At 24.2% G+C, this 27401-nt stretch overlaps 1 protein-coding gene and 1 long non-coding RNA gene across 15 annotated transcripts in view; one reads left to right on the top strand and one right to left on the bottom strand.

Annotated features, from left to right (window-relative positions):
• Positions 1-1606: 1606 nt before the first annotated feature.
• LOC126896385 (neuropeptide CCHamide-2 receptor-like) overlaps positions 1607-27401 on the bottom strand; it is a 68424-nt gene continuing 42629 nt past the window's right edge. For all 9 annotated transcript variants that reach the window (XM_050669117.1, XM_050669115.1, XM_050669118.1 and 6 more), the window contains 2 exons: positions 4713-5081; positions 1607-3643 (listed from right to left, as the gene is read on the bottom strand). In XM_050669117.1, the coding sequence (XP_050525074.1) occupies positions 2860-3643; positions 4713-5065 (1137 nt within the window). In that variant the 5' untranslated portion in view covers positions 5066-5081 and the 3' untranslated portion in view covers positions 1607-2859. The remainder of the gene's footprint in view (positions 3644-4712; positions 5082-27401) is intronic.
• Positions 6429-27401, top strand: part of LOC126896395 (uncharacterized) — a 43255-nt gene continuing 22282 nt past the window's right edge. For 3 of the 6 annotated variants that reach the window (XR_007701842.1, XR_007701841.1, XR_007701838.1), the window contains exons 1-3: positions 14980-15697; positions 19193-19706; positions 21288-22000. This is a non-coding gene — a long non-coding RNA (uncharacterized LOC126896395). Of the gene's footprint in view, positions 6540-14979; positions 15698-15764; positions 19707-21287; positions 23331-27401 lie in introns of those variants that run through there. The other 3 variants (XR_007701839.1, XR_007701843.1, XR_007701840.1) reach the window with 3 other exon arrangements.

Genomic DNA, 27401 nt, shown 5'->3' with positions numbered 1-27401 from the left:
GTCATTTATAAATATATTTTTAATCTTTAAGTATTTGTTTAACAAAACATTAAATTAATTTTAATTTTAATAGGTATTTAACTTAAAATATAATCCGGATTGTTTACAATGATTTTGGTTTTAATATAAGTAAATCATGTAATTATAATAAATTCAAACTATGTTTTATATTATTAATTTTATCAATGTTAAATTAACAATATAAATAAATTATTTTTGGTTTATAATATATATTTTTTATCAAATACAATAAACAATTTTTTTGAAAATTAAACATCTAATTTATCAAATTAAATATAATTTATATAAATAGTATAATGCTAATGAATATCTATAGAAATATGTAAAAATGTGAATTTATTCAACAATAGCATAGAGAAGTTGATTTTTAATCAAGTACAGTTATTTTGGCAATGTCTTAAATTTCCCTTTTTATACAAATTATACGATTAAAAAAAAAAAAATGTCATAGAAGTATTTTACATAACATAGTATATTATTTTAATAAAAATAATTGTTCACAATAATTCATAAAAAATTTTATTTTTATTTTAGGACTACAGGATCTATTTTAAATTTATTTACAACAATTTTGTAATTACTATACTTAATTTACATTACATCAAGTACAAATTAATTTTGAGGAAAGAACTCGATATATTCGATCATTTTTTTATAAACTACAACATAAACTAATTTCTTGTTACGATAATAATCACTTTTATAAACGGTAGATTTTTTTTAGGACTGTGTAATAATTTTATTAATTGATGACTAATATCTACTCGAAAATATAAACAATATGTCCATTATTAATTGAAAAATATCCGTTATTGATATATAATCAGTGTAATTAATCGATTATAATTAATTAATTCTTACTAACCGAATTACTGATTATAATTGGATTATTGATTGAGATATTGATTATTTTGAAATAAAATTAATTACTTATATGAGAAATTCCATTAGTCGAAAAAACAATTTTACAGGAAAAAAAAACTTCCTCTGCTTTCATAGAAAAATGAAAAACATCGTAAGATGATGAATACTTTAAAGTACCCTAAATTAAAATTGACAACATGATTAAAAAAGTTTTTATTTATATATTATTGGAAAAATATGAGTATTAAGTTATCGAACTTAAAAGGTATCATAAATAAACAACGCTAATTATTCAAAAATGCATGCAAACTAATAGGTAACTTTCAAATTTGACAAAAAAGTTTTAATCTTACGTGTGAGCACTATTTGCACAGTGAAAATTTAAAGTACACTTATACACATGATGGATTTGAATACAAATATTTCACCTTCAAGGTATATGACATTACATATACACCAAAACTTTGTATTATCAAATTGATAATGAATGAATATTATTGAGGTATACAATACACAAGGCGTATTTAACTTAAGGTTCATATGGGAAACATCGTAATTCTTGGATTTTTGTTATTTTCCTGGAGAATGGCAAAAATAAATTGTAATTTAGGCGACAAAAGTGGTGCATACACTGGTTTAGAATATGTATATACAACTCCGAAATGGAAAATAACTAAGAGTTTTTGGCCAAAATAGTGTCTTTATAGGTGTTTTCAAATGACTGATTCAATTAATTGCACAGCTTTTTTTTTTTTGTTGTTGTATTTGTAATCATCAGAGCTCGGGACTCTTAAAATGTTAAGAATTTTTTCAGGTCACTTTCCTGACACTCAACTTTGTGAAAATTGATCGAGTATCTCACTAGATTCTGACATTTTAAATAAGTTTTGATTCAACAAACGTACTTTTTTTACAGTTTTGGACTACGTTAGAAGCATATTTTTAATTCATTGTTTCTAATAGAAACAGAAAACATTTTATTTTTTATTTTTTCAATATTATAAAATAAATAATAAAAAACTAATTAATTAATTAGTTAAACAAATAATTACATTAGTTTTTTTTTTTTTTTGCATAAAATTTTGATGGACCGATAACAATTTTAGAATAATTACTCATAGAGTTACCCGCATTTTAACACATAGAGTGGGTATTTAGAAAGTATGAGTATATTAAAAACGCATATTTCATCGGTTTTACATACCCGCTGAATGTATTAAAATATATTTAACTTAATATGTACTTGCTCTAAAATTGCTATCGACCTATTGACTTTTTTTTAAGAAAAAGGCTAACAAATGATATTTTGAAAAATTGTTAAAAAAATTAATATAATTTTTTTTTAATTGGAGAAATATCACTTGTGAACGAACAGCACCGAGTTATTAACTTAAAATATTTCTAATCTGATTGTAAAAAGTTGTAGTTTTTTGCTGGATCAAAAATTATAAATCTGGTGGACACATCCGATAAACTGTATCACAGGGATGTTCCCTCTAAGCTATACAAATTTGAAAACCTAAATAATTTATATTATTTAATGTTTATCAATGGTAGCACTAGAATTAACGTAAACAATTTTTTTCGTGGAGCCTTTTCTATATTTTATTTTAAAAAAAACTTTTTTTTTTGTTTTTTACTTAAGCGTATATATAATGTTCTTATAAGTATAATGTTCTTATAAGCGCAAGGCCCTGACCAAGTTCATCAATGACTTTGCCCTTCTTGGTATTAAGAAAAACAAACATGAATATCTATTCAACAGCGATGTTTACGAAATGATTAAAACAAACTTTATAAATGCTTTAAGTATCGAGCCCTGGTAATCCATCCAGTGACGACCTTTAAAATCGTGATTTTGAATCAAATAACGTTGCAGTTACGCGTCTTGGATGGTGGCGGCGTCGGAGGAGGCGGTAGTGTTAGGTTAGTCCTTTTGCTGACGGATATCCAACTCCAGCCTAGACCCATTCGTCATGTATTACAGCTATTTAGTGTTACATGGCTGGTAATGGTTGAGTTGTGACGACGATATGACATGCTGTTTACACGAGTTAGGTTGAAATCCTGAGCGGTGGATTCGACAGCATTGCCAAGTATTGTCCCTCCGGCACCCACATTGCTACCGGGATTTGCCCACGGAAACCAACAAAACAGATATCTGTTGAAGTGTTTACGGAAAACACCACTGATGAAATACAATGCTATTGGATTAACACAAGAGTTGAGGAAACTTAAGCAAAAGCCAACAATGCGAAAAGCGTGCCAGTAGTCGTCATATGTATCACGTGAATATGGGTAGAAATGGAACCAAACGGTGAACACGTGATATGGCAAGAAGCTTACCATAAATATAATGACAAACGACAGAACCATTTTCGCCACTTTTTTACGGGCTTGAATTTGGCCGGACTGTCCACTTTGTTGTAGTTCTCCCGGCATATTTCTGGCTGACACCATGAGATGATGAGCCATCATTAAGTAAAAACCACCGATTACAAATAAAGGTATTACGTAGTAAGTCAGCAGTTTAAATAGTACCATGGTTTTAACAAAACCACTACCTAGAGTGGTTGGAAACGGGTAGCAGTACTCCAGTGTAGTATTTTCGGTTGTTAGTTCTTCGGTGGCTACGTAAGAAAATGTGGCTGATGGCATTGCCAACATGATAGCTAAAATCCATATGGCCACAGCCACCATTAAAGTGAATGGCTTTGATGAAACATGTCGTCTGATTGGATTGACTATTGCACAATATCTATAAATAAAAATATAATAATTAAAAAATTACCTTAAAAAGCTTTACAATTGTTAACTCGCAGTTTTCTATTCAATTTAAATATGAATTGAAATTGCTATTTTTATTTACCATTTGACGCTACATAAGAGTCTTTAGTTCTTAGCATATTATTAAGAGGTAGAGGGATGATTTAAAATAAAAAAAACAAAGTTAAATTATAAAAGTATTAATAAAAATAAATAAACAATGATAGTATTAAATATACAGAGTATTAAAAATCTAGTTGAAAAATGAATCAAATCTTAGAATGAAATTTGAACTAAATTAAAATAGCAACTCGATTGATACCTGAGATAATACCATTGAAGTTTAATAAAAATTGATGATGGGTGAATCGAATAAAAAATAACGGAGAAATTTGAAACACAAATAATAACATTGAAGTGTCACTTTAATTTAAAAGTTTAAGGCGTCGAGATTTTTATTAAATCAATAATTTAAACAATTTATGAGAAATTTATTTAAATAAGTTAACGGATTAAAAATTTAAGACTTCATAATATATCGTTTAATGTTTATTTCTTCAAAAAATTTTACACTAAAATTGACTGAAACTTTACAGTATAGAAAAGTGAATACCGTATAAAATATAAGTTTAGCCATTCTACAGTCTTGCAGTGACCGTAAAACTTTTCTAAGTATCGCTACAATAACGTTGAAATATGTAGAAAAAAATACCTCCGCCTTTTAGTAAGCATGTTTGCCATATACTTTTTACACATTGTTTACTTTAAAAACTTCTACAAGATTCTTCTACACAATAAGAGTACCCTACGAACTAAGGTTTGTATTTCGTTTGGATATTAAAATTGCATAATGCATATTGATGAAAATGTATTTACTAACTTGTGTTATCAATAACCATTCTATTCAATATTCATTACTAGTTATGATCGTATATAATCAGAGTTTCTGTTCTAATTTTTTGTTATTTCATACGTTTTCTATACTTAAGAAAATAGATTTCGTCGTTCTATAACATTTGTTGCACAATGGGCCTCACTTAATAGATTGTATTTAAACTTACCGTTCAGCACTTAAAGCTGTCAAGGTGAATACTGACACGCCAATTGAGACATCTTTTGTAGCTTCGCTAATCTTGCAAATAAGTTCGCCATACGGCCAAGACTCTACAGTATATACAGTTGATGTAAATGGCACGCAAGTGAGTATCACCAATAAGTCGCCTAGAGCTAAACTCAACATGTATGTATTGGGAACATTTCGCATGCTTCGGTGCCTAATAAATATCAACACCAAAGTTCCATTTCCTAAGACGCCTACTACAAATATTATGGCAAATATAACGGGCACGATGTATGTTTCAGGTCTTTCTGAATAAGGCACATAACGATCTTCCGAGATGTCCGTAATATTCATTTTCACCAAAATAACTCTGTAATGTATAAATTTTAAAGTTAAAGGAATTATAAAACAAAATATTGTTAAAATAAATGAATAGTAAAAAATGTGTTTTAACTATTAACTGTTGAATTTATAATACGTAATAGTAATAAGTAAAAAATTACCAAAAAATGATAAAAAATTAATATTTTTCTCTGTTCCTACTTATTTTAATAACTGATACCTGTCAATAATCAATAGTTCAAGGAAAACTTCAAAACAATTTTATTATAAACTTAACCTAGTAATGCACTAATTCAAAAAGTTTGACTAAAAATGATGTTGGATAATGATTGTACAAAATATATTATAGAATATTATTTTCAAGTGAACCGGTTGATACCTATTACGCCTCTACTATAATCAAATTTTACTACCAGTTTGATAATTATATTCAAGGAAATATGATATAATTATAATTTTTAATGGACTTTTTAAAAATAGACCATAAATATTATTTTATTTATGAACCCCATCAAAGTTATAGCAATAACTTCGAGATAAAGCAACGGTACACGTAAATCACACGAACCTGATAACAATAAGTAAACATTGAATTAATTAAATTTCTCTGGAAGCTCATAAAACCTTGGTAAATTTGTACGTTTTAGTAAATTTAATTTCAGTGCAACACTTTATCATAATCTAATGAGCATATGGAAATAACTGCACCACACATACACATACAATGGATCCCTTCACTACGCTTCACGAAAGATATTCGAAAATAGTCATTATTATTATTTTTTTTATTAATAGTTTTTTGTTGAACTGCTTTACATGAAAAATTTATTTCTACTGTCATTCCTCATACCCAATACTCGTGTCAACTTTCAGTTTTCGAATGGCAACCCAATTTTTTTAACATCAAATTTATTTTGTTTAAGTGGTGACAAAAATCGTACATATTTTAAAAATTAGCTTTATTGAGTCGCAAATTGATAATTTTAGTTTTTAAAAAACTATAAACACATTTATATATTTTTAATTCAATAACACAAATTATTAGGACATCAGAAAAATTATGTCACACAACTAATTTCAATTCAATCAGTATCAATTTTAATCAGTAACATTATCGGTAAGCACTCAAGCGATGAATATTTTCATAGAAATAATTCTATTCTTACAACATTTAAGATCATATTTATAGTTGATTATTTTCAATAAGTATTACTTGAGGTTATTAAACATGTTATTTAGATAACTTAAGTACAGCTTATTTATAGGAATTAACTATAATTGTGGCTCTTAAAATCATATTATTGCATAAACTTCTATAATTTTCTTCATATTATGACTATCATCTAATACTGTAAAATAGATGAAATAAATTAGAATTTTTATAAACTTTTAGGGAGAAATTTAACTTAAAAAAATGATTTTAATTTTTATAAATTATGGACCATTTTATATTTTAAGTTTTATTGAACAAATTGGCTATTTTGAGGTATGTTTATAAATTTTTTAAAAATTATATATTTTTTTACATAAATTAAAAATATATTATTTATAATATCTAAAAATGTAATAATTATTAAAAAAAAACTAACGTAAAATTTTTACTACATTTTTGGAATTTTTGTTTCATATATTTCTTTATTTATCAGTTATTAATTAATATTTTATTTCATTCTTTATACCTTATTAAAGTATCATAAAAATGATCATATTATATCCTTACAAAGAAAAATACTGGTCGATAACAACTTTTGCCCCATCATTTCGGAAGTTATTACATTTTTAAAATATAGACTGGTAGGAAGACGTCAGTATAATAATATTTGCCATTAGACATTTCTCAGCCGCATTTTCTTTCTTGGTTAGTTTTAAAAAATGTTTATAAATTAAAATTATTGATCCAAAAGTAATCGACCAGTAATTTTCTTAATAAGATATTTTTTTATTTTATAAGTTAGTTAAATAGGTATATGGCTCTTTAAAAAAATTTAGTTGACATCATTATAAGATATAGGGGACGAATTAAGAAGTGACATAAAAATAACTGATAAATCAAGAAATGTATGTCAAACAATAACTATGTATATATGTACATGTGTATATATATATATGGAAGTTCAATATTCCATTATTTTAAAATAACCATTTAAATTTTGATAAAATTAAAAAAATAGTAAAATATTAAGGGAATTTTTATTATTAGTTTTAGAATTTTTACTGTTATACTTAAACTTTACTTAAATGAATCTGTTTGAAAATCTTTACGAAACATTGTATTGATCTTTTATTTCTTGGGTGTGTTATTTAATCATTTTCAGTTAAACATTTAGTTTTAGATATAAAAAGTTTCAGATATTTTTCTGAAATTTACTACTTTTTATGGTAATTCTTATAACAAGTATAACTCAAACAATATTTATATATTTGAGATATAACATTATTGAGAGAAGTGAGCGATATAAAAAATGATGCACTTATCTGAATATATACAAGATGCTATACATTTATAATACAATAATATAAATAAAAATAAGAAGTTATTCATATCATTTTCATGATTAAAATACATTTAAAATGTGTTTTATTTAAAAAAAAAAATTAACGTGTATTGTCATTTAATGACAATACACGTTAATTTTTTTGCCAATGAATATAGTTAATAATATCATAAGAATATATATGAAGTATGTCAATTTCATTCAACACTAGCAGTAATTTTCTTATTGTGTTAAAAAATGTATAACATGAATTGAATAATGCGATAAAAGCTTTAGAACACATTTTTGTTGTATATTGTTACATTGTATCATTTTGTCAACTTTAAAAACTTTTCTCTCTTTAAAGTTCATGCAATTCTATAATATTCATTTATAAATCTTAGTAATGTTTTGTATTCTATTTCTTTAAATATAATGTGTTTTCCCCATGGTAACTTTTGAGAATTTGTATTTCTGCAATACTGACTATTGTAAATGTGTTATCGTTTACTAGTTAATGTCATAAAGAACAATGGACCTTAGAGGATAATTATTATTTTTGTTTTTTGAATTATTTTTCAGAGCTGACTGTAGAAAAGTGATGATGTTGTGAAAAACACTATATTATTGCGGTATATAAACAAAAAAGGCACGCCTATCCCGTGGGAAAATCTATAGTTATTAGTTCATCTTTGAAAAACGTATAGACCAACATCACGTACAACTAAAAATACAAACACCAATGAAATCTTTACTTTATAAATTATACAAAATAATAATATAAAATTAGTATACTGTAATAGAAATTTCTTTAAATTCTTAAAAAAAAAAAAATAATATCTCAATTAAAAAGCAAATCCAATTTTTTTTCTCAAAATTTAAAGTTTTCAGTTTAATAATTTAAATAAATTTTGGCAAATTATTTTAAACCAATTTGAAATTTTGATGTCCATGAAGTGATGATATTACTAGCTTTTAAATAAAAAAAAATTTTAATAAAAAAAAAAACAATTAAAAAATCCAACAATTCTTAGTAGTTTTAAAATGTTTAAATGCCAAAAAACTTATTTTACTCCTAGATAAAAGAATTTACTTATTAATATAGTCAACGTGATAGTTATGACTATCACATATACTTATTATGTAAATATATTTACATAATATTTTATTGTAATTAGCAAAACAATAATATCCGAGCTTCTTATTAAAGTGTTGATGATAAAAAAAAATGTCAGATTAAGATGATTAATTTCATTAGTAAAACATTTGTTTTCATAGATTATTGAAATTTAAAAATATTTTATCGTTTTTAATTTAATATTAGTAGCACAATCTTTTATTAGCTCAACTGAATCTATATAAATTGGTTTAGATTAAATAATTGAATTAATTATCGAAATAACTTAACAGCTATAAATAACTATATAGTACTAAATTATATACAAAAAAATGATACATATAACACAATGACATGTAATTTTTCAATTGATTGATTAATACATTCAATATAGTGTGTTAACTTATACGAAATAATTAAGCTTTATATACAAAATTGATTAGACGATTTTAATGGTTATACAGCTCATTAATATTACAATTAATTAAACTCTTCACGTAACAAATATTTTTTATAAGTTCAATGATAAATTTTAGTTATTACCTCTACAAAAGATGGACATAAAAATACGTAAAATTTCATACATTAAAAAATATACACAAATATTTAGAGGATTACTAATTCTAAAAAAATTTTAACAAAATTATTCAATTCATGATATATTGTGCAATATATGATATTTAATTTTTTGTATTTATTTATTTATTATGCTTATTATTATGCCATGACAATTGGAAAAATATTATTGCAAAATGTACTATTATTAAGTAAGTCATTTTGTATCCCATAGATTGAACAGCATACATTAAACTGAATTCTATAGTTAAAGGCATTAAAGCTCATTTATTTTCTAAAGATACATTATTGGGTATGAAAAAGTTTAAACCTTTGAATAATTTATATTCTATTACATTCTACAGGAAAACTCTGATAAAATTTTATTGTGTCATGAAATCATACACTGAAGAATACATATTAATTAATAATATTAAAGCATAAACAATAGTACTTTCGTCAAAAGTTTTATGAAAATAAAGTAACTTTAAGTTTGATTAACAATAAAGTGTTTCCAAAAGAAAAAAATAATGCTGTTAATTTTAAAATAAACTTTATTAAGATTTTAAACTAGTGTTACAATTAAAAAGTAAATAAGAAAATAATTCCACTTGAAATTATTGTAGTTGTCCTAATATTTATATTTATTCAAGGGAATTATCCTCATCAAATAAAAAAAATCTGCCAAAAATCGCAGGTGTTGAATTATATTTCAAGCCGTGTTACTCATTTCATGGTACGTGCCATAATCACAATTATAAATGAACAAAAATAAATAAATAAAAATATTTATCATGTAGATGTTTTGTTCCAAAATGTATCAAACACGTAATATTTAAGTGCGTACAACCCACTTTAATAAATTTAATTTAAATAATTCAACCATTAAAATTCAGAGTATTAACTTCGCTCTCTAATTAAGAAATGTTACTTATTAATACTACTTTTTATAAGCTATTTACATAGGACGAGTAATTTTTTTAATTTAATATAATACAAAATAAGTCATATTTTTTACTTTATAAAATAATAGGAACTTTTCGAGTTTTTAAATTGGTAATTGTGTTTTATTTTATTTTTAAATTTAGTTTCTCAATATCCAAAATCAAATGATTGATTCGGAATAATACTAAAATTAAACTAGAAAAATAATTTTATGACTTGTTGAATAATGTTGATGACAATTTTTTAAGTAATATTCCATACTTTTTAAAGTACTAGATCATTTTTTTAAGTTGTAAGAGTTTGTAAAAGTAATTTTTTTTTACTCGTGTTAAACTATAGCATAAGAAGTTATTAACAATTTAAAATAATGACTGGTAATGAGGAGTGGGTGCACTATTTTTATCATAGTCATTTCCCGACTTATTCTTTCTTCCGCCTAGATATAAAAAAACAAAACATTTTTTTTTCAGTGTTGTATTTATTTTTAGAGTAATCGAGTGGTTCATGATAAACCACCAATCCTTTTATAAAAATAGTATAATGGCTTTTCAGACGGGTTTTTTTTATTTCATATGGCACAATGGTGAAACAAGCTAAGGGCAATACATAATTAAAATACAAATAGAATTTAAATTTTAACTGAAATACAATCACTAATTATGTGATAAATAAAATAATGATAACTAATCTATTTTTATCTAAAGTTAGACATCAAGATTGTACGGCTATTCGACTATCACTTTATCTCTCTTGTGTATTGTGTTTATTCAATCGTTATATTTTGTCCGTGGGCACTTTCAACAATATGTTTTATTGTATGGATTTGCCCACAGTCACAGTAAGGCGAATATCATTTTCGACTTATGTAAGTATTTACTTCTACACTGCTCTGTTTGTATTCTATTTAAGGAGTTCATACAGTTCTTGGGTAGTGAAAACCTATGACTCATTGAGTAGGATCACATGAAGACGTTCATTATTGACATTACTGTCTAAGTATTCTTCCACATACCTGTTTCTTGTAAGTGACATTTTTTGTAGACCATATTGGGTTCCTCGATTATATTCTTTTGTTCGGTATATTATTTATGTCATTATAAGCCTAGCGGGAAGTACGCTGCATCATTAGTTTCTGTAATATATTAGCGATTACTACATGTCTCCGAATATCCAGCGGTGTTTTGTGTTGAGAGAACTGTTAGCTACTGTGATTTAGTTGACCGGACATAGATATAATTTTCATTGTATTATTCTACTGGTGTCTACTTTTTTTTTGTATGTGCTATTCTCTCTCACACTGGAGCACAATATTTCGCAACGCCATGTATTAAAGTAATGCATGAAGTATATTTGCTTAGCATCCCAAACTTGTTCCTTCTAATTTACTAATAATATTATTTCATGCTTTCAATTTGTTAACATATTCCAGATGTTGGTTAAATGTTAATGTTCTATCCAACTTGATTCCGAGGTACTTATGGAAATTACAACTCATTATGTTTGCTCATAACCACCTTTTTTCAGGCGTATAACTCGGAAATAAATTATTGATCGATCTATCATACTCGTGACAATTTTGTTCATTTAACAAAACATTAATTAATTTGGTAGTCTAATAGTCTAATAATTTAAAATCAATTTTATTTATACATTTTCAAATGTATATATTATGTTAAAATGGGATTATTTTAAAAGTTTTGAGTCAAAGTTTTACTTTGTACTGTTGTTGACATATATTAATTTCACCATGTTGTTAAAATATTCATATTTTGTAATTTTTTAGTATTAAATCTCTATAACTAAGTTTTGAACTTTTCTGGCATTAATAATTTAAATGGTTAAAAAAAATCGTGTATTGAATTTTGACTTTGGAATGTTTCAAAATAAAAAATGTTGTATTAATTACACTTACTTTCAACTATGAAATGAATATAAATGATATATATACATATTAATGTACTGTGTGATTCGTAAATAATAACTCACTTTAATATTACACATTAATAATATAAGAATAATCGTAGTTAAATGGTTACAAAAATCACTACTTTCTCTACTCTTAAAATTTACAATAAAATAAATTAAATATGGTTGGTACGAAATTTTTATCTTTTAGAGTAACTAACCCAGTTACATAACACATCCAAATAAGTGAACACCATCAGTGTTTTTGGAAATTTAAACTCAGAGTTAAGTAATTTTTTTCATTTGCGATGTATGATTTTAATGTTAAAATTTTAAACACTCATGTTGACATTTAAATAGCAGTGAGCAATAAAAATTCCGTTCAATTTCAAGGCATTCTCGGTTATTTTTAATTTAAATTCCATCTAGATGATTTACTTTTTATTTGATATCGCTAAAAGTATTGAAATTTAAAAGTAGATTAAAATATTATTTTTTATATCCATATATTATATGTGAACTCGTAATAATAAGTTTGTTATATAACTTTGATAGTCAATTAATTCTTAATTGTTTGATAACTAGACGAGTTACCTTAGTGCTAATAAATATTTTGAACTTTTTGCTAAGATTTACCATCATGAATAATTACAAAGGTTTTAGAGTATATCCTGTAAGTTTCTTCAAAATAGAGTATTACGAAGGTCTATTGGAATTACAATTAAGGTAACTCAAATCGGAAATATTTAATGTTAAAATGTCCTAATCCATGCTAAAATCTGATGTTTTTTTTTCTCAACGAATTATAAATCGTCTACTCAAATTAATCTATTGAATTGGGGTAGTCTATTTATTGAATAGCTTAAGTATAGCTCGGTAAGGGAAACCTTTTGTTGTTTCTGAGAGCATCCCCGTGATAGCATTGTGGTTAGAAAATATCTGGAGTTTAAAAGAATGTAAGCTCGACTAACCATTAGTAATTCAATAATATCAACAACAAAAAGGTGTTTTTCATTGTTCTTTTTTATTGGTTGAACCACAGAGAGTATAAAGTTTTTATATTGTTGTATTATTAGAAAATAAAGTACAATATTATCTGTAGAATTTAGGAATACGTGGAAATAAACATATTAAATCTTCAACATGTGTATTGAAATCTGATAAACTAATCTTTTGTATAGTAAATGACTGTTATAGTATTGAATTTTGTTTTTCTATTAATTCTACGTAAAGATATACTACTTTAAGTGGACGTTTGGTCTACTAAAGGTTATATTATAATAATGATCAGAGACCAGACCATACTCAAGTTTAACAAATAAGATTCTAATATAAATTATAAGGATATTTAATACCTGAAATTATTCCGCATTAGTTAAAAACAAATTTATTCTCGAATATTGGAATTATATTAATTGAATCATAATCGCCTTTTCATGAGGAATTATTTAGTTTCAGCGTACAAGGGAAGACATAAAAGATGACGTTTAACGGCTATGGCGGTAGGAGCGGCTGATTTATTACTCTTTATCACTTTTAAGATTCGACTTTATTTTTTGCTACCTCCAAATGTCAATGGTTTAATTCCGTTTTAGATTAAGTTCGGACAATTAACCTCGTCGTTCATATACAACCGACTGCCGACAAAAACACCGCCACAGTGACGACTGCTCGTATTATTTTTGTGCGACAGTAAATAATAATAAAAATAATATTGTTCGTTATTGGACTCTTAAAGTCTTTGACCTTAAAACAACATTTTAATCACAAAAAATTCATTAATCAAGTGCAACACTATTACTTATCACATCATTTAATTTTAAGTATTTTTTTGTAAAATGGTCCGATTACTCTTTTGATTTTGATATGAACCGAGTAGCTGCATGAGTGAGCGTAATTGAAAATTAAAATCCTAAATGGTTAAGACCATTATTGACGCTTACTATTTTTATGGTTCAGCACACATAAAATTTTACATTTATCAAAATAATAACTCTTTTTTATGAACGATTATTTTAACTGTAATCAAAAATGATTGCATCTCTGTCGAAGTTACTTTTACAAGTGGTCGCCATTGATAGTCAGTGATAAATCATTTGAAAAGTCTAACAGTTTAATTGTTTCTTATATTCAATTATTGTAGAATCTTGGAGATCAGTGTAATTAGTAATTTGTAAATTACATTTTTTCAATGTTATATTTTATGTGGTAAACAATTTTTTATTTGTTGTCAGAGAAATTGATTAGTTTAAAAAATCTCTCCCGTTTGTATAAAATCACGTAGTAAAATTATGTTCTAATAAAATATTACATCCACAAGTAGTCTACACTTGATTTCTTTAGAGTATTTTTACCAATCTGTTGCCGATCCAGGTGGTATTATCTTGAAGTATGCATTACACAACAAAACTATTTACACACAAAACATTTTTAAATTTTTGATAGAATATTATACACGGAATTTAAGTAAACAAAGACTTAGTTGATCGATTTTATTTTCATGAAAATGGCGAACATTTTCTGAATTGGATTATTAATATAGTTTTCCTATCAGCTTGTCCATCGTGAATTTTTCTGAGACAACTTGTTTACTTTTTCATCTTTAAACAAACACTACACATTGGTGTTGCTCTCAAGACTAAATAATACTACATTTCTCCTTATCACGCTTTTACTTAAGTCATCCCATCAAATAAATATATTAAACAAAATAGTTTTGACCATTCGAAGTCGTATGACAAAACATTCCTCTGTACCTTTTAATATTTCAGTTTTTTAAACATTTTTAATTACTTGATAAGTTAATTATTTATTAATCAAAATGTATTATTTATTTTTTAAATAGTTATTATGTAAAAATATATTTACTTAAAGAAGTGTTAAAAAAATGTTAAGCATGTTTTAGACTGGCTAAAATATTATTTATAGTTAGAATAAACCTATTAAAAGTATAATCTTGGAAAGTCTTTTTAATTCTAAAATACTTGAATGATTTTATTATAAGTCTAATACAACTGTAAAAATTGAAAGAGAATTTTTATAACCAAACGAATGTATTATTGCTATTCCATTTTATGTATCAAGATAATGTATGTTTAGGCACAAAACATTTTCATGCGAATACAAGAATTTCACCAAATGTCATAAAACTTCAAATAAATGGTAGGAATGTATGACTTTACAATGAATGCCATGGAAAATGTCAACCATTTATGGGTTATATAGCAATACATCAAGTATAAGTAGAAAAAATACGTGTTTATTTAAATTTAATACTATTGATAAGACACGAAGTCGAAATAATTTTTATAACTTACAATCTATATAAAAAGTTAATATATTAGTTAAAAATTATAACGATGAATTGCTCGAGAGGAAGCACACGTTAGATTTGCCTGAAAATTATTAATTATTTATCAATATGTTTATTAATTATTAATCGCATCATAGAAAATCAATAGTTTTAGTTAAGTGTAATAACAAATCGAAATAATAGAAAAATAAATTTCAATATTCATTAAAAACAATTAAAAAAGTGTTGTTATTTTTTTTTCAATAACAGAATTTTTTTAATTAAGGCACGTCTTAGTTGTAGGAAAAATTGATGTTTTTTCATATAAACTCTTAATGTTAGTGTTAAAAACAAGGGTAAGTACTAAAACCTTTATATGTATTTTAGCAATTTATAATTACTACCGTTTACTTTTTATTTTAGTAAAAAAATAGGTTGATATCTGAGAAAGTTGTACTTACATAATTCTTAATAATGATTATTTTATTGTGTTAAGAAAAAATGATATAATATTTAAGACTCAAAATATGACTTATGAAGTAACCCATTAAAATAGTGAAGAAGGTTATGACTTTAAGAGTAGTGATCTGCCATCAAGGTGAACATCAATTTTACTTGGACAATGCGTATGGCAGGGATTATTTGAAAAATACAACAAAAAATATTTTTCTTAAAGCCACTCAAAAGCATTATGTGGTAGTTTATTCGTCATAGAAAAATATAGTAACATTTTATAGTATAATACCTCCTCAGATTCTAAATGTATATAATAATTTTAATCATTATCTAAGTGTATACAAAACAATTAATTAGTGTTTATGTAATTCATTAAAAACTTATAAATTAATTTAATTATTAATTAATTAAATTATCTAAACTAAGACAAATAATGTTTTGTCAAAATTTCTCATTATAAATGATGAAACAATTCTCTTTTGTTTTTTCAAAATTAAATTGAATATAAGTCAATTATGTCAAGAAGCCTCGCTTCTTTTTTTTTATCACATTATTTCGGTATTATTTTTAATTAAGACTATAAAGCGTTAATTGTTATTTTCATTATCGAAAAAAGACAATTACAATAAACGGTTTAACTTTTTTTTTGCTAAAAAGGGGTAATGATCAATCGAGTTTTACACAGTTAATTTCATTAACCTCACCTTATTAGTCAACCAATTCCATGAATTTTTAATTTAAAAATACAAAAGTAAAAAACATTTAATTTCGTTAATAAAACGATATTTAAACTATTTGCTTTGTAAAAAATTGAAAAAGGATTGTTTTTCAGGAATTTTAATTATGTAGATAATTAAAATACATTTGAAGTTGAATTAAAAAAAACTATAGAACTGTCATTTAAACATTTAAATTTATGTATGTGAATAATGTTCTAAAATCGAAGTTAACATTTCAATTTATAATATTTTAGTTTCGATGCAAAGCTGAGAAGTATTAATTTTATTACAATGTGTTTATTTATTTTTTATTTGTGTCTGTTACAATTATTTCTCAACTCTCACTAAACGGATTTATTTCAACAACATAACAAAAGATCACAAATAGTATCTAGTCAAAGAAATAACCCTCAACAATTGAAAAAATTTCTTTTTTTTACTTTTTACATTTTGAACACTACATTAACAACCCTTAAATGGAGGACATTCTCAAAATAATACACGAATCAAAATATATTTACTTCTAAAGATACCGTAAATAATTTTCTGTCATTTGGTATACTTTTTCTTATAATTCAACTCTTTACCTGATAACAAGAGGGAATTCAAAATTATAACTTTACACAAAAAACTAATATTTTAACTTAACTTTTGATAATTATACGGAAATATTGACACTGTTTTGTATATTTTAAATTAAAGCTTATGTAATACACTTCAATTTAAATCAAAAACTTAGTCCCCGCATCTTATCTTTGTAATGAAAACAAACATCAAATTAAAAAAAAAAATACGTTTTTTTGTTGAAATTCTGGATTTAATATTTTTAAATTTATATTGCTTTAACTTTTTGAAAAATACCTAAATAAAACGAATGTGCACTACTATATTGGTATAATCCCACTTCCTTGACAATTCCACATGCAGGTTTAAAAGAAACTGGAACGTGACCTAATAACATATAATCAAAAAAAAAAATTTTTACCGGGGTGTTACTAATGGTTGATTACCTGACATGTTTTTTACTCAAAGATGTACATTCACTCGACAATATAACAATAAAAATTATTGTTATATTGTAAAGATTGTTTCGCTAATAAAGAGGTAAAATAAACACCTCATATTTATACACTTTATGACGATTTAAATAATGGTATTTTTCAAATTGATACGCGTTGAGGAACTTATTTGATTGCTAAATAAGTGAAGTAAATTTACGATAAAAGCTCAAAATTTCGTTAAATCACTATTTATAGAATTAAAAAAATTCAATAAAAATTATAGTGATCATTTTTGTGAAACACTTGGTGTTATGTAAAATGGATATTCAGAAATATTCCGTGCCTAGTTTCAACTTTGATTTCATCTGCTGTCGTGTTGTTGAATTAAATTTAATCTACAATTTTTTTATACGTAAATACTAGTGTTTTACTAATTAGTTATCATCTTAAAAATTATAGGTGGTACAAAAAATATAATTTCATATTCAAAATCAGTGAAAAAAATTTATTTGACTCTAATGAAAACTCGATGTAGACCAGTGTATTTCATAATTAATAAACATTTATTTTCTGAAAAGTTTTACATGAAGCTTTTCAATTTTTATATACGTTTGCTATTAAAATAACAAAAAATACAACTACTTCATTATTTTTTACAATTTATCCGTAAAAATTACAATATTTAAATTATTGATTATCAATTTCATAATAAATTTAATTACTATAATTAGTATTTCATTAATAATGTATTCATATATTATACGTATGTACAAAGACTACTACTAATCAGAATATAATTGAGGAAATAGGAACAGATGTTGCTTTTGAAATAATTCACCAATTTCTCAAATGCAAACATTATCTACAAATTCGTATCCAAGTGCTTTTTATAATAGTGATTTTTATTACTTTCGGATATCAACTATACTTGTTCTAACTATTCTACATTTACACTGTGCCGCCACCCTAACTGTGCTTCCGTTTTTCATTATTCAAAATGGAATGAAAAAATCTAAGGTTATTTTCTAGAGGCAGATTATTTAATTTTATAGAACCTACATTTTATTATTATAATTTATCAATCAAACATGTGTAGGGTATAATTACCAGTATATAATCACCAAATAATCTGATTACGGCAAATAGTAGTTAATATATAGCTTATATGTAATATAAGGAGTAATTATTTATATCAAAGAAAATATCTTAATGTAGCCCAATCATTTGAAAATTCTGATTTTTAACATGAAATAATATATTAAAAGTAATGTTAAAATTAATAATAATTATATCTAGAGGATGTTATAAATGACTTTTAAGAAGTAGACGAAATTATAAATAAAAAAATCGTAGTATAATAAATTTGGAAATCCTTTACCAACCCATAGGTGCGCATTAAATGGTTTTAAACATCACTGAGTAATAAATTAACAACCCTATATTTTTTTTTTGTTAATTTTTCCATTAACTATTAACAAAAAGGCCATTATTATATTTAGCAGCCTCAAGATATAAAATATGTGCGAACATATAATTTTCCTCAATATTTTAAAATTACATACATATTTTAAACAGAATACCTTTCTTTATTATAAATATTATCTGAACCAATAAATAATTAAAATATAAAATGTAATTTATAATGCGCTATGTACTATTTTATTACACTATTTAGAAAAAGGTACAATCGATGGAGGCGATCATTTATCCCGCGCAAGAAATAACCGCCATTGAATGATGAAGAATTTTTCAGCAGAAAAAAATATAAATTAAGGTAGGATTTAAAAAAATAAATCTTTACCTATTATTAACTGTTTATTCACCGATAAAGCTACCCTACTACTCATAATTAGTTTTCATGAAATATTAATAATAAGTCAACAAGCTTCAAATGAATTAATTTCATTGAATACAACTTCAAGTATGTTTATCTAGAAATTATTGACAACAAATGCAATCAAGAACGCAATATACTTTATAATTTGACGGAGCATCAGTACTATTGTTATTCCACTAGTATAGCCGATAAAATAAGTGTACCTATAAATAATGAAAAACATCACTTCAATTCAAATGAATATACAGTTAGCAATTTATGAACCGATTAAAATAAGTTTAGAAGAAAAAAACGTTCATTTGTTTAACTCTTCTTTCTCATAACTTTTTTGTTGAATGATACGACGTCGTTGGTAATTACTAAAAAAGTTATTAGGATTTATTTTATTTAAAAATAAATTTCTCGATTGTATAGTATTGAAAAACGTTTTTTTCAAAGATAAATTGATTTATAAGATTAATTAAGTTTATGCTATTATTATACTAATGTATTTTTCAGTTAAAAATACTTAACTAGTATTTTCTTAGTTAAAATTATAATATACAGAGTGACCCACTACTCACTGACAACTTAAATAACTTTTGATCCAGTTAATATTTTTAGCTGATTTTTTTTTAAATAATAGTTATACGTTAGGTCCATAGCTATATCTCAATAATTAATTTTTTTACATTTTATTAAAAATATTATTTATTTTTAAATTTTAAATAAAATGTAAAAAAAAAATCTAAGATAGCTATTTTGTAGAGTAGAATTTAAGAAAAATTTTAGTAAAAAAATATCTTATTAATATTCAGTAGTAAATATTCTGTAGCGTTTTGAAGTTTGTGAAAATTTGAATTTTCATGTACTATTTTACGGTATTAAACATTGAAATACGTATTGAGAAAAGGACAGAAGAAAACGCTATCTTTTCAATATACTTTTGAATGAGAGTGATAAGTAATAATTGCCTTATCTAATTTCTTATCATGGTATTAATGCCAAGTTTGTAATGTATACACATTATCATCATATGTATACACAGTAATCATGAAAAGATAGCGTTTTCTTCTGTCCTTTTCTCAATACGTATTTCAATGTTTAATACCGTAAAATAATACATGAAAATTCAAATTTTCACAAACTTCAAAACGCTACAGAATATTTACTACTCAATATTAATAAGATATTTTTTTACTAAAATTTTTCTTAAATTCTACTCTACAAAATAGCTATCTTAGATTTTTTTTTTACATTTTATTTAAAATTTAAAAATAAATAATATTTTTAATAAAATGTAAAAAAATTAATTATTGAGATATAGCTATGGACCTAACGTATAACTATTATTTAAAAAAAAAAATCAGCTAAAAATATTAATTGGATCAAAAGTTATTTAAGTTGTCAGTGAGTAGTGGGCCACCCTGTATATCATTATAATAATAAATAAATAATTTAGATACTTAAAATATCTCGTCGAATAATAATGATTAAGATGTTAATTTAGTGATAAAAAATTAAGTCTGTTATTTTAATAATTTAAAAAATGATGGTTTTAAGGAATAATAATTGACGAGATATTTGAATCTTATGTAAGATATGTAGTATAAAGTAGCATAAATTATTTTTTTCAAATAGTATTAATTTTATTGAATACTTACTTATAATCTTGTAAACTTTGAGATTTTAATAATCGCATTATTGAATGAGGGTAATAGAAAACTCTTAGTTAAAAAGCAAACAAATAAATGTTGTAAAAAGTTCATATTATGATATTAGGAGTCTTTATGAGTTTAAAAATAATAGATTCTCTTGTAATAATTAATAAAACACGTGCATTTAGAAAATCTTATTTATGTTATCGACAATTATTGTGGATATAAAATATAAAATTTTTGTTTTGAATAACTTGTTAATTTTATAGTATACTTATACATTTTTTCTTTACTAGGATATTCGTGAAATAGTTTTTGGAAAAATTACGTTTGGCTAAACGTTTGGCATTAAGTTATTATAAAGAAAAATTTTAAAAAGTCAAGAAGATTTATTTGGATTTAGTTTTAACCCTTAAAATATAGCTAAAATGAATTAAGATAATTAAAATTTATCATTTTGTAGTCCATATATATTTACTGCTGTTTGATATATTTTTCACTTAGATTAGATTAGTGCTGTATGAATTGTATTTCATTAAGTTTTTATTGAATAATTACGCACATAGAAATAATATTTTTGTACCTTCCTCGTATACTATTGCATTTTTGTACCATAATAGCTCCTATTTAAGTTAGCCTCTTATTTTATTTATTATTATTCTAGAATAGTGTAACAGTAATTTCCACGTCTTAAGTTGGCACTGAGATTGGTACATCTCAGTCATTAATGACTAGCTAACAAGTTCTTTACTCAAAGACGTGTTTCGTTGTAATACTATATTCTAAAAAATATTACTTTTTCGATGTTTTAATTCTATTATCAATGTTTATAGTTGACAAAATAATATGCTCTTGTGTAGAATGTATGGAGTATCTCTGAACTAAATGTCAACACAACCTTATCGTATGTTACCGCCTACAAAGCAACCCCCATAGTTTCAAATTAATAGAGCCACGGCAAGTTTATCGATGTCACAATGCTGGTTACGTTTCATAGCCAGATTTTTAGGTAAAACTTCTACTAGAATTTCCAGTTAAGTATTACCAGCTACGGCTCCTAGAAATGTCTTAGTATAATTATAAAATTAAATCAAAAATTTTACTGCAAAAGTAATAACAATAACAAAAAACGTGATTATTTAATTAAAAATTATTGTAGCGTTATGACTTCAAAATATAGTATATGTATTTGGTTTGATAAAATTTCATTAATCATTGTCATTGTATAGTCTTCAAAAACCGGAAGCTTAAATCGTGCACGTATTTTATATAATACCTTATATCACCAGTAGAAATTTTCCTAGATAGATTTAGTATTAAATAAAATTAAAACTATATTAAAAATATTATTAATTTAAAAAGAAAAAAAATATTAAACCCAAAAGCTACAAAAATTACTGAAAATTCGAGGATAGTTTAGCGTATCCGCCACTTTACCGTGATTTTTTGTAACTTTTGAGTTTAATATTTTTTAGTTTTTAAATCAATAATATTTTTAATATAGCTTTAATTTTATTTAATTAATTAGCCACAATTGATAAATTTTTATTAAGTTGGTATTAAATTTATTATGGGAGCGGATATACCTTAGATAAGGAATTATGTTCAAGATCATTCTAAATAGTTTTCACTGGTATTTTTCATTTGCATTTATTCGTTATTATTATATGTTATGACAACCTCATAAATAACACGGGTCAACAAACAATTTTTATTGTTTACATTTTATAGATCAATTCTATAAGTTAATAACAATTTATACAGTTGTGATAAAATATTATGTTGGATACTTTTGTTTTTAATAAATATAATATGATTAAATAATCTTTAATTAGCTTGTTCAAATGGATTTGTCAGTTATATGTTTCATACTGTATGTTTTATTTTAGTTAATAATAAAAAATAAATATTCCATAATACCAGTTAAATGGATTATTTACTGTAGAAAAATGTGTTTTTTGTAAGTGGCCAAAAAAAAAAAAATGTCAAGAACATAATTATAGATTTTACTCAACCAAAGAATGATTGGCATTCATATCCCATTCAGGTTTTATCTCAGTATTTTGGTAAGTTTTGTGATAATTTTTAAAAATTCAAGTTGATTATTCTGAAGTTTCTATGAAAGAAAAGAAATATTTACATCTTCAAACACCACACCAACTAAAAAAAAAGGACCAAACAGAAAAAGCAATTGATGATAGTCCTAGTAATAAGTTTACTTCCTAACTCTGTAGGATAGTTTTATTTCTTACTTTCTTACGCTTGAGAAATATACCAAGATTTTATTAAACGGTTTTGAATACATACAGATATATTAATATTTTAATATTATTGATATAACTAAAATTTTATCAGTGTAATATATTAGTTCTTATTTTTTTTTAGATCCTGAAAGCGTTTCATTTAAAATCTGTAAACTTGGTCAATAATATTTTTTAAACTATTAATTTTAGATGCTAATTCCGGAAATTAATTATCTACTTTGATTATTCATACTACCCATTATAATACATTTTATAAAATTTATTACTTTACCGAGAAATAATTATATATGAATAATTAATTAATTGTAATTGTATAAATATAGTTATAAAATACTCGATTATTCTTTGTGATATCTATGTGAATTAATTTGCGATGTACTTGGATGAATTTTTACACACAGGGAAAATAGTTATACAGAATTCACCACAGTACTATAAAAATGTTAGAGAGAAACTTCTATTATTCAAAAAAAATTATAATTACAAAGGACTAACATAGCTAAAAGTATCCCTAAATAGTTTTGTGTTCATAAGTTCTCTTTTAATTTTTTTTTTTTGTAAAACTTAGGCGTCTAGATAAAATTATCAAATTTTTATAATCGCTTTTATTTTGTAGCATCACAGATGTTTTATTTCTCGATTTACATTTATTGGAAAAATACTTTTTTTAAGTAGTTTATCATGCGTTTTTCAATTTAAATTTACTTACAGTGTTATTAAATTTGTTATACATCGTTATATTGCGTTTTTGATGGGATACTTTTTATTCCTTTGTTCCTATATAACTCAAAGTATAAAACGCACGTTCATTGATCAATACGTCTGTATTTCATAAAACCGTGACAGTCATGAATCGGAAACAATTATTTATAAGAAATCATTGTTCTCATTTTTGTTGCGTAGATGCGTCACATAAAATAATTTTTTTTTAATTATGATTATAATGAGAGAAACTTTGGTGAAGAGTATATAGAACTAAGATTCGTTGAGATATTTGGTTCATATTATAACATACAATAAATTGATAAATTAAAATAATTTAAACCGAAATGATATGTGTACAGTGGAGATTTTGGAGAACACTATATTTATTTTAACTAGACTAAAAGTCATTTAATATTTTATAATGATAATATTTTAAACAGAATAGTATTGAAATATCTAGATTGATATACTCAATCAACAATATTTAAAAAGACCATGTTCAAACATCACAGATATTAGTTATTTTAAATGTTTATGTATTCACAAAGAAAATAATTCCTAAAATGATTGAATTTTTTTGTTAAAAAGTAAATAATTGATATATTTATATTTACTCTGTGTACTTTTACAAAAATCAGTTTTTTCAAAGCTCTAATATTTGATAATAACAATTTTTTATGTGTTTATTTTTAATTAGTATTATTTATATATTGTGTTTTTTGAGTTTCTTTAACTCAAACTATAATATTTTAATATAAACGACTTATCTTTAAAAACTTTAATAGCAGAAATAAAACATAACGTCCTATTCATGGTATCAATACATAAAATTAATTATAATTTGACCGCTACGACGGCTTAAAGAATTTTCAAATGATTTAGTTTGTGTGATTTAGTGAAATCAATCTATCTAGTGTGTTCATTTGATGAGAATAATAATGTGGGCTACTAGGAGATTTAATGGTAAGATGTTTTTCTCCGGATTTTTATTGAGAGGTTAGGATAAATGATCGACGTGTAACTAGATACGTCGCTTGTAACGTATTGAGATCAAAAGACTAAAAGTCTATGTCAGCCATTAATATACAGGCGATCATGGTAATGTTCTATTTCCATGTTCATAACCAATTCTATAAACTGGAATAAAAATGTAATACTGTAAGTATCTTTAGTGAGAATTATTTATTGTACGAAAATCATAATTTTCAAAACATAGTAATAGATTAAAATATTTTCGACTAGAACAGTTAAAATTTTTAATTAAATTGTTTTTGTTTTGGATCAATCTAAATATTTTTAATTGTAAAATATTACAATGTTACAAATATAATAAATTAGAGTTTAATAAGATTTTAAACAACATCAAATACTTTGGTTACAAAAGTTTTTTGTATTTTGTTTAAAAATTTTGTTTTCTATTATATAGTTAAGCAAAGTTATTTCAAATCTCCTTGTTGTATCTAATACAATTTTAATAAATGTATATTAGTAAAAAGCAACATGTTGATATTTTCAGTAGAATTAAATCATAGAATAATACTAGATGTTCGGTTTTATGAAAGGATTAAATTTAGATTTACAAAGACAAAGATTTTCGCTTTGTAGAAACGTCTCATTAGAAAATATTTAAAGTTCATCCTAAATTTTGTAAGATGTGAATTTATCTTTAATCGAAATCATTACTAAGTTTTGTGTCAACATACATCTATTCAAATATTTAACTGCGCTAAACATCATTATACAATATTAAATTCGTAAAAAAGACATAAGAGACAACTTTGATATTATCTTATAAATAATACAACTTTTAATATATGTCATTATTAAGTAGAAAAACGGTGTGATAGAATTGTCTACAGACATAGTTTTTAGCTAAACTGACAGTATCACTAAAATAAATTTTATTTTTATAATCAATAGTCATTATGATTTCCATTGCATTTTCATATTTTTCTATTTGATTAGATAAAATTAACAATATAACCTGTAAAGATCCTTTTATACGCGTACATTTTTATGTGTATTGAGATAATTCAATATAATTCATTAAATACAATTGATATTGAATCATGCTTGAAAGAATTGGATTGTATTTAAATCATTCTTGAATGGTACTACTTAATGTTTGTTATATTCTGATGTAAGATTAAATGTTATGTGGTAATTGTACAAAGTGTAAATGTAATAAAATAGATGAAATAAAAAAAGGTTTTTTTGAAAATACTTAAACAAGCTGTGTATTTTTGGAAATATATTTTCTTTTAAATTTTATTTAATAAAGTTAATTAAACATTTATGTAAAAAATTATGATAGCCAGTGAAATTAAATTTTTTTTTTTTTTAGAAATCTACTATAACATTTATTTATTTATTATTTTTTAATTTTATTTTGGTCTTTATGCTGTGTTAATACCATTTTAAATGAATTTTTACGCTTTTATGCTTTCACTCATAAATCCTCCTGAAATTGAATTCCAGAATAATAAAGAAATAACTTTTTAACAATATTACGAGAAAAACATTACTATGACAATTGCAATACTTGAAATTTTTGTAAAAATAAAATAAGATTATCCAAACATTATTTCCACCAAAAATAAATGTTAAATTATTAATTTTCTTCTTGTTAAAAAGTGGTACATTTTTTTTTTTTTGCTAAAATACATAATTGTTTAATTATAATACTTTTTATAATGTTCCTATCAAGTAAAAAAAATTAATTATTCTCATAATATTTGGCTTTATATTTTGATAACATAATATTTTCTAAAAGTTTAAATTCAAACGATATAAAAAGTTTTATGTTTAGATGAAACACAGGATCTTAAGTTCTAAAATATGTTATAAAGTATTAGTTGTTTATTTTGTTTTGTGATTCATTTTTAATACATTATATTATAAGGAATTTTTTTAATCGAGTGGGTAGTCCTAGCGATTCTTTACATTAGTATTATGTATTATTTTAAGCAGAATTTTCAGAAAAGAACTACAATCTATATAATTAAAGACATTATTGAATTTAATATATAAGTGCTATGTTTGTTTTTTATAAAAACATTTTAATCAAAAAATTTTATAGTAAATTTCAGTAATAGAAACTTTTAATTAGAAAGTTTTACCGAACATTAAAATATTACAAATCTTGATAGTTAAGTAAAGAGGTGTACTCAGCAGATTTATTTTTTATTTGCCTTATGATAATTTTTATTGAACAACAGATGTAAAAAGTCTATAAATGAAATATAATAGTGATGAAAATAAGTCTGTGCAAACTTAATTTAAAAGTTCTCAAAGAAATAACCTAATTAATTAAGCAATAGTTAAACAAACATCACGTTATAAAATAAATTTAAAGATGCATCATATGTGGATTTCAGTATACAATAAAAATATGTTTTTCTTTTTCCACACAATAAGATCAAAAGAAAATTTATTTTATGT

Source organism: Daktulosphaira vitifoliae, unplaced genomic scaffold (genome assembly GCF_025091365.1).
Source record: "Daktulosphaira vitifoliae isolate Bord-2020 unplaced genomic scaffold, ASM2509136v1 Scaffold_1, whole genome shotgun sequence".
NCBI lineage: Eukaryota > Metazoa > Arthropoda > Insecta > Hemiptera > Phylloxeridae > Daktulosphaira > Daktulosphaira vitifoliae.
This window is presented reverse-complemented; position numbering and strand designations above follow the sequence as displayed.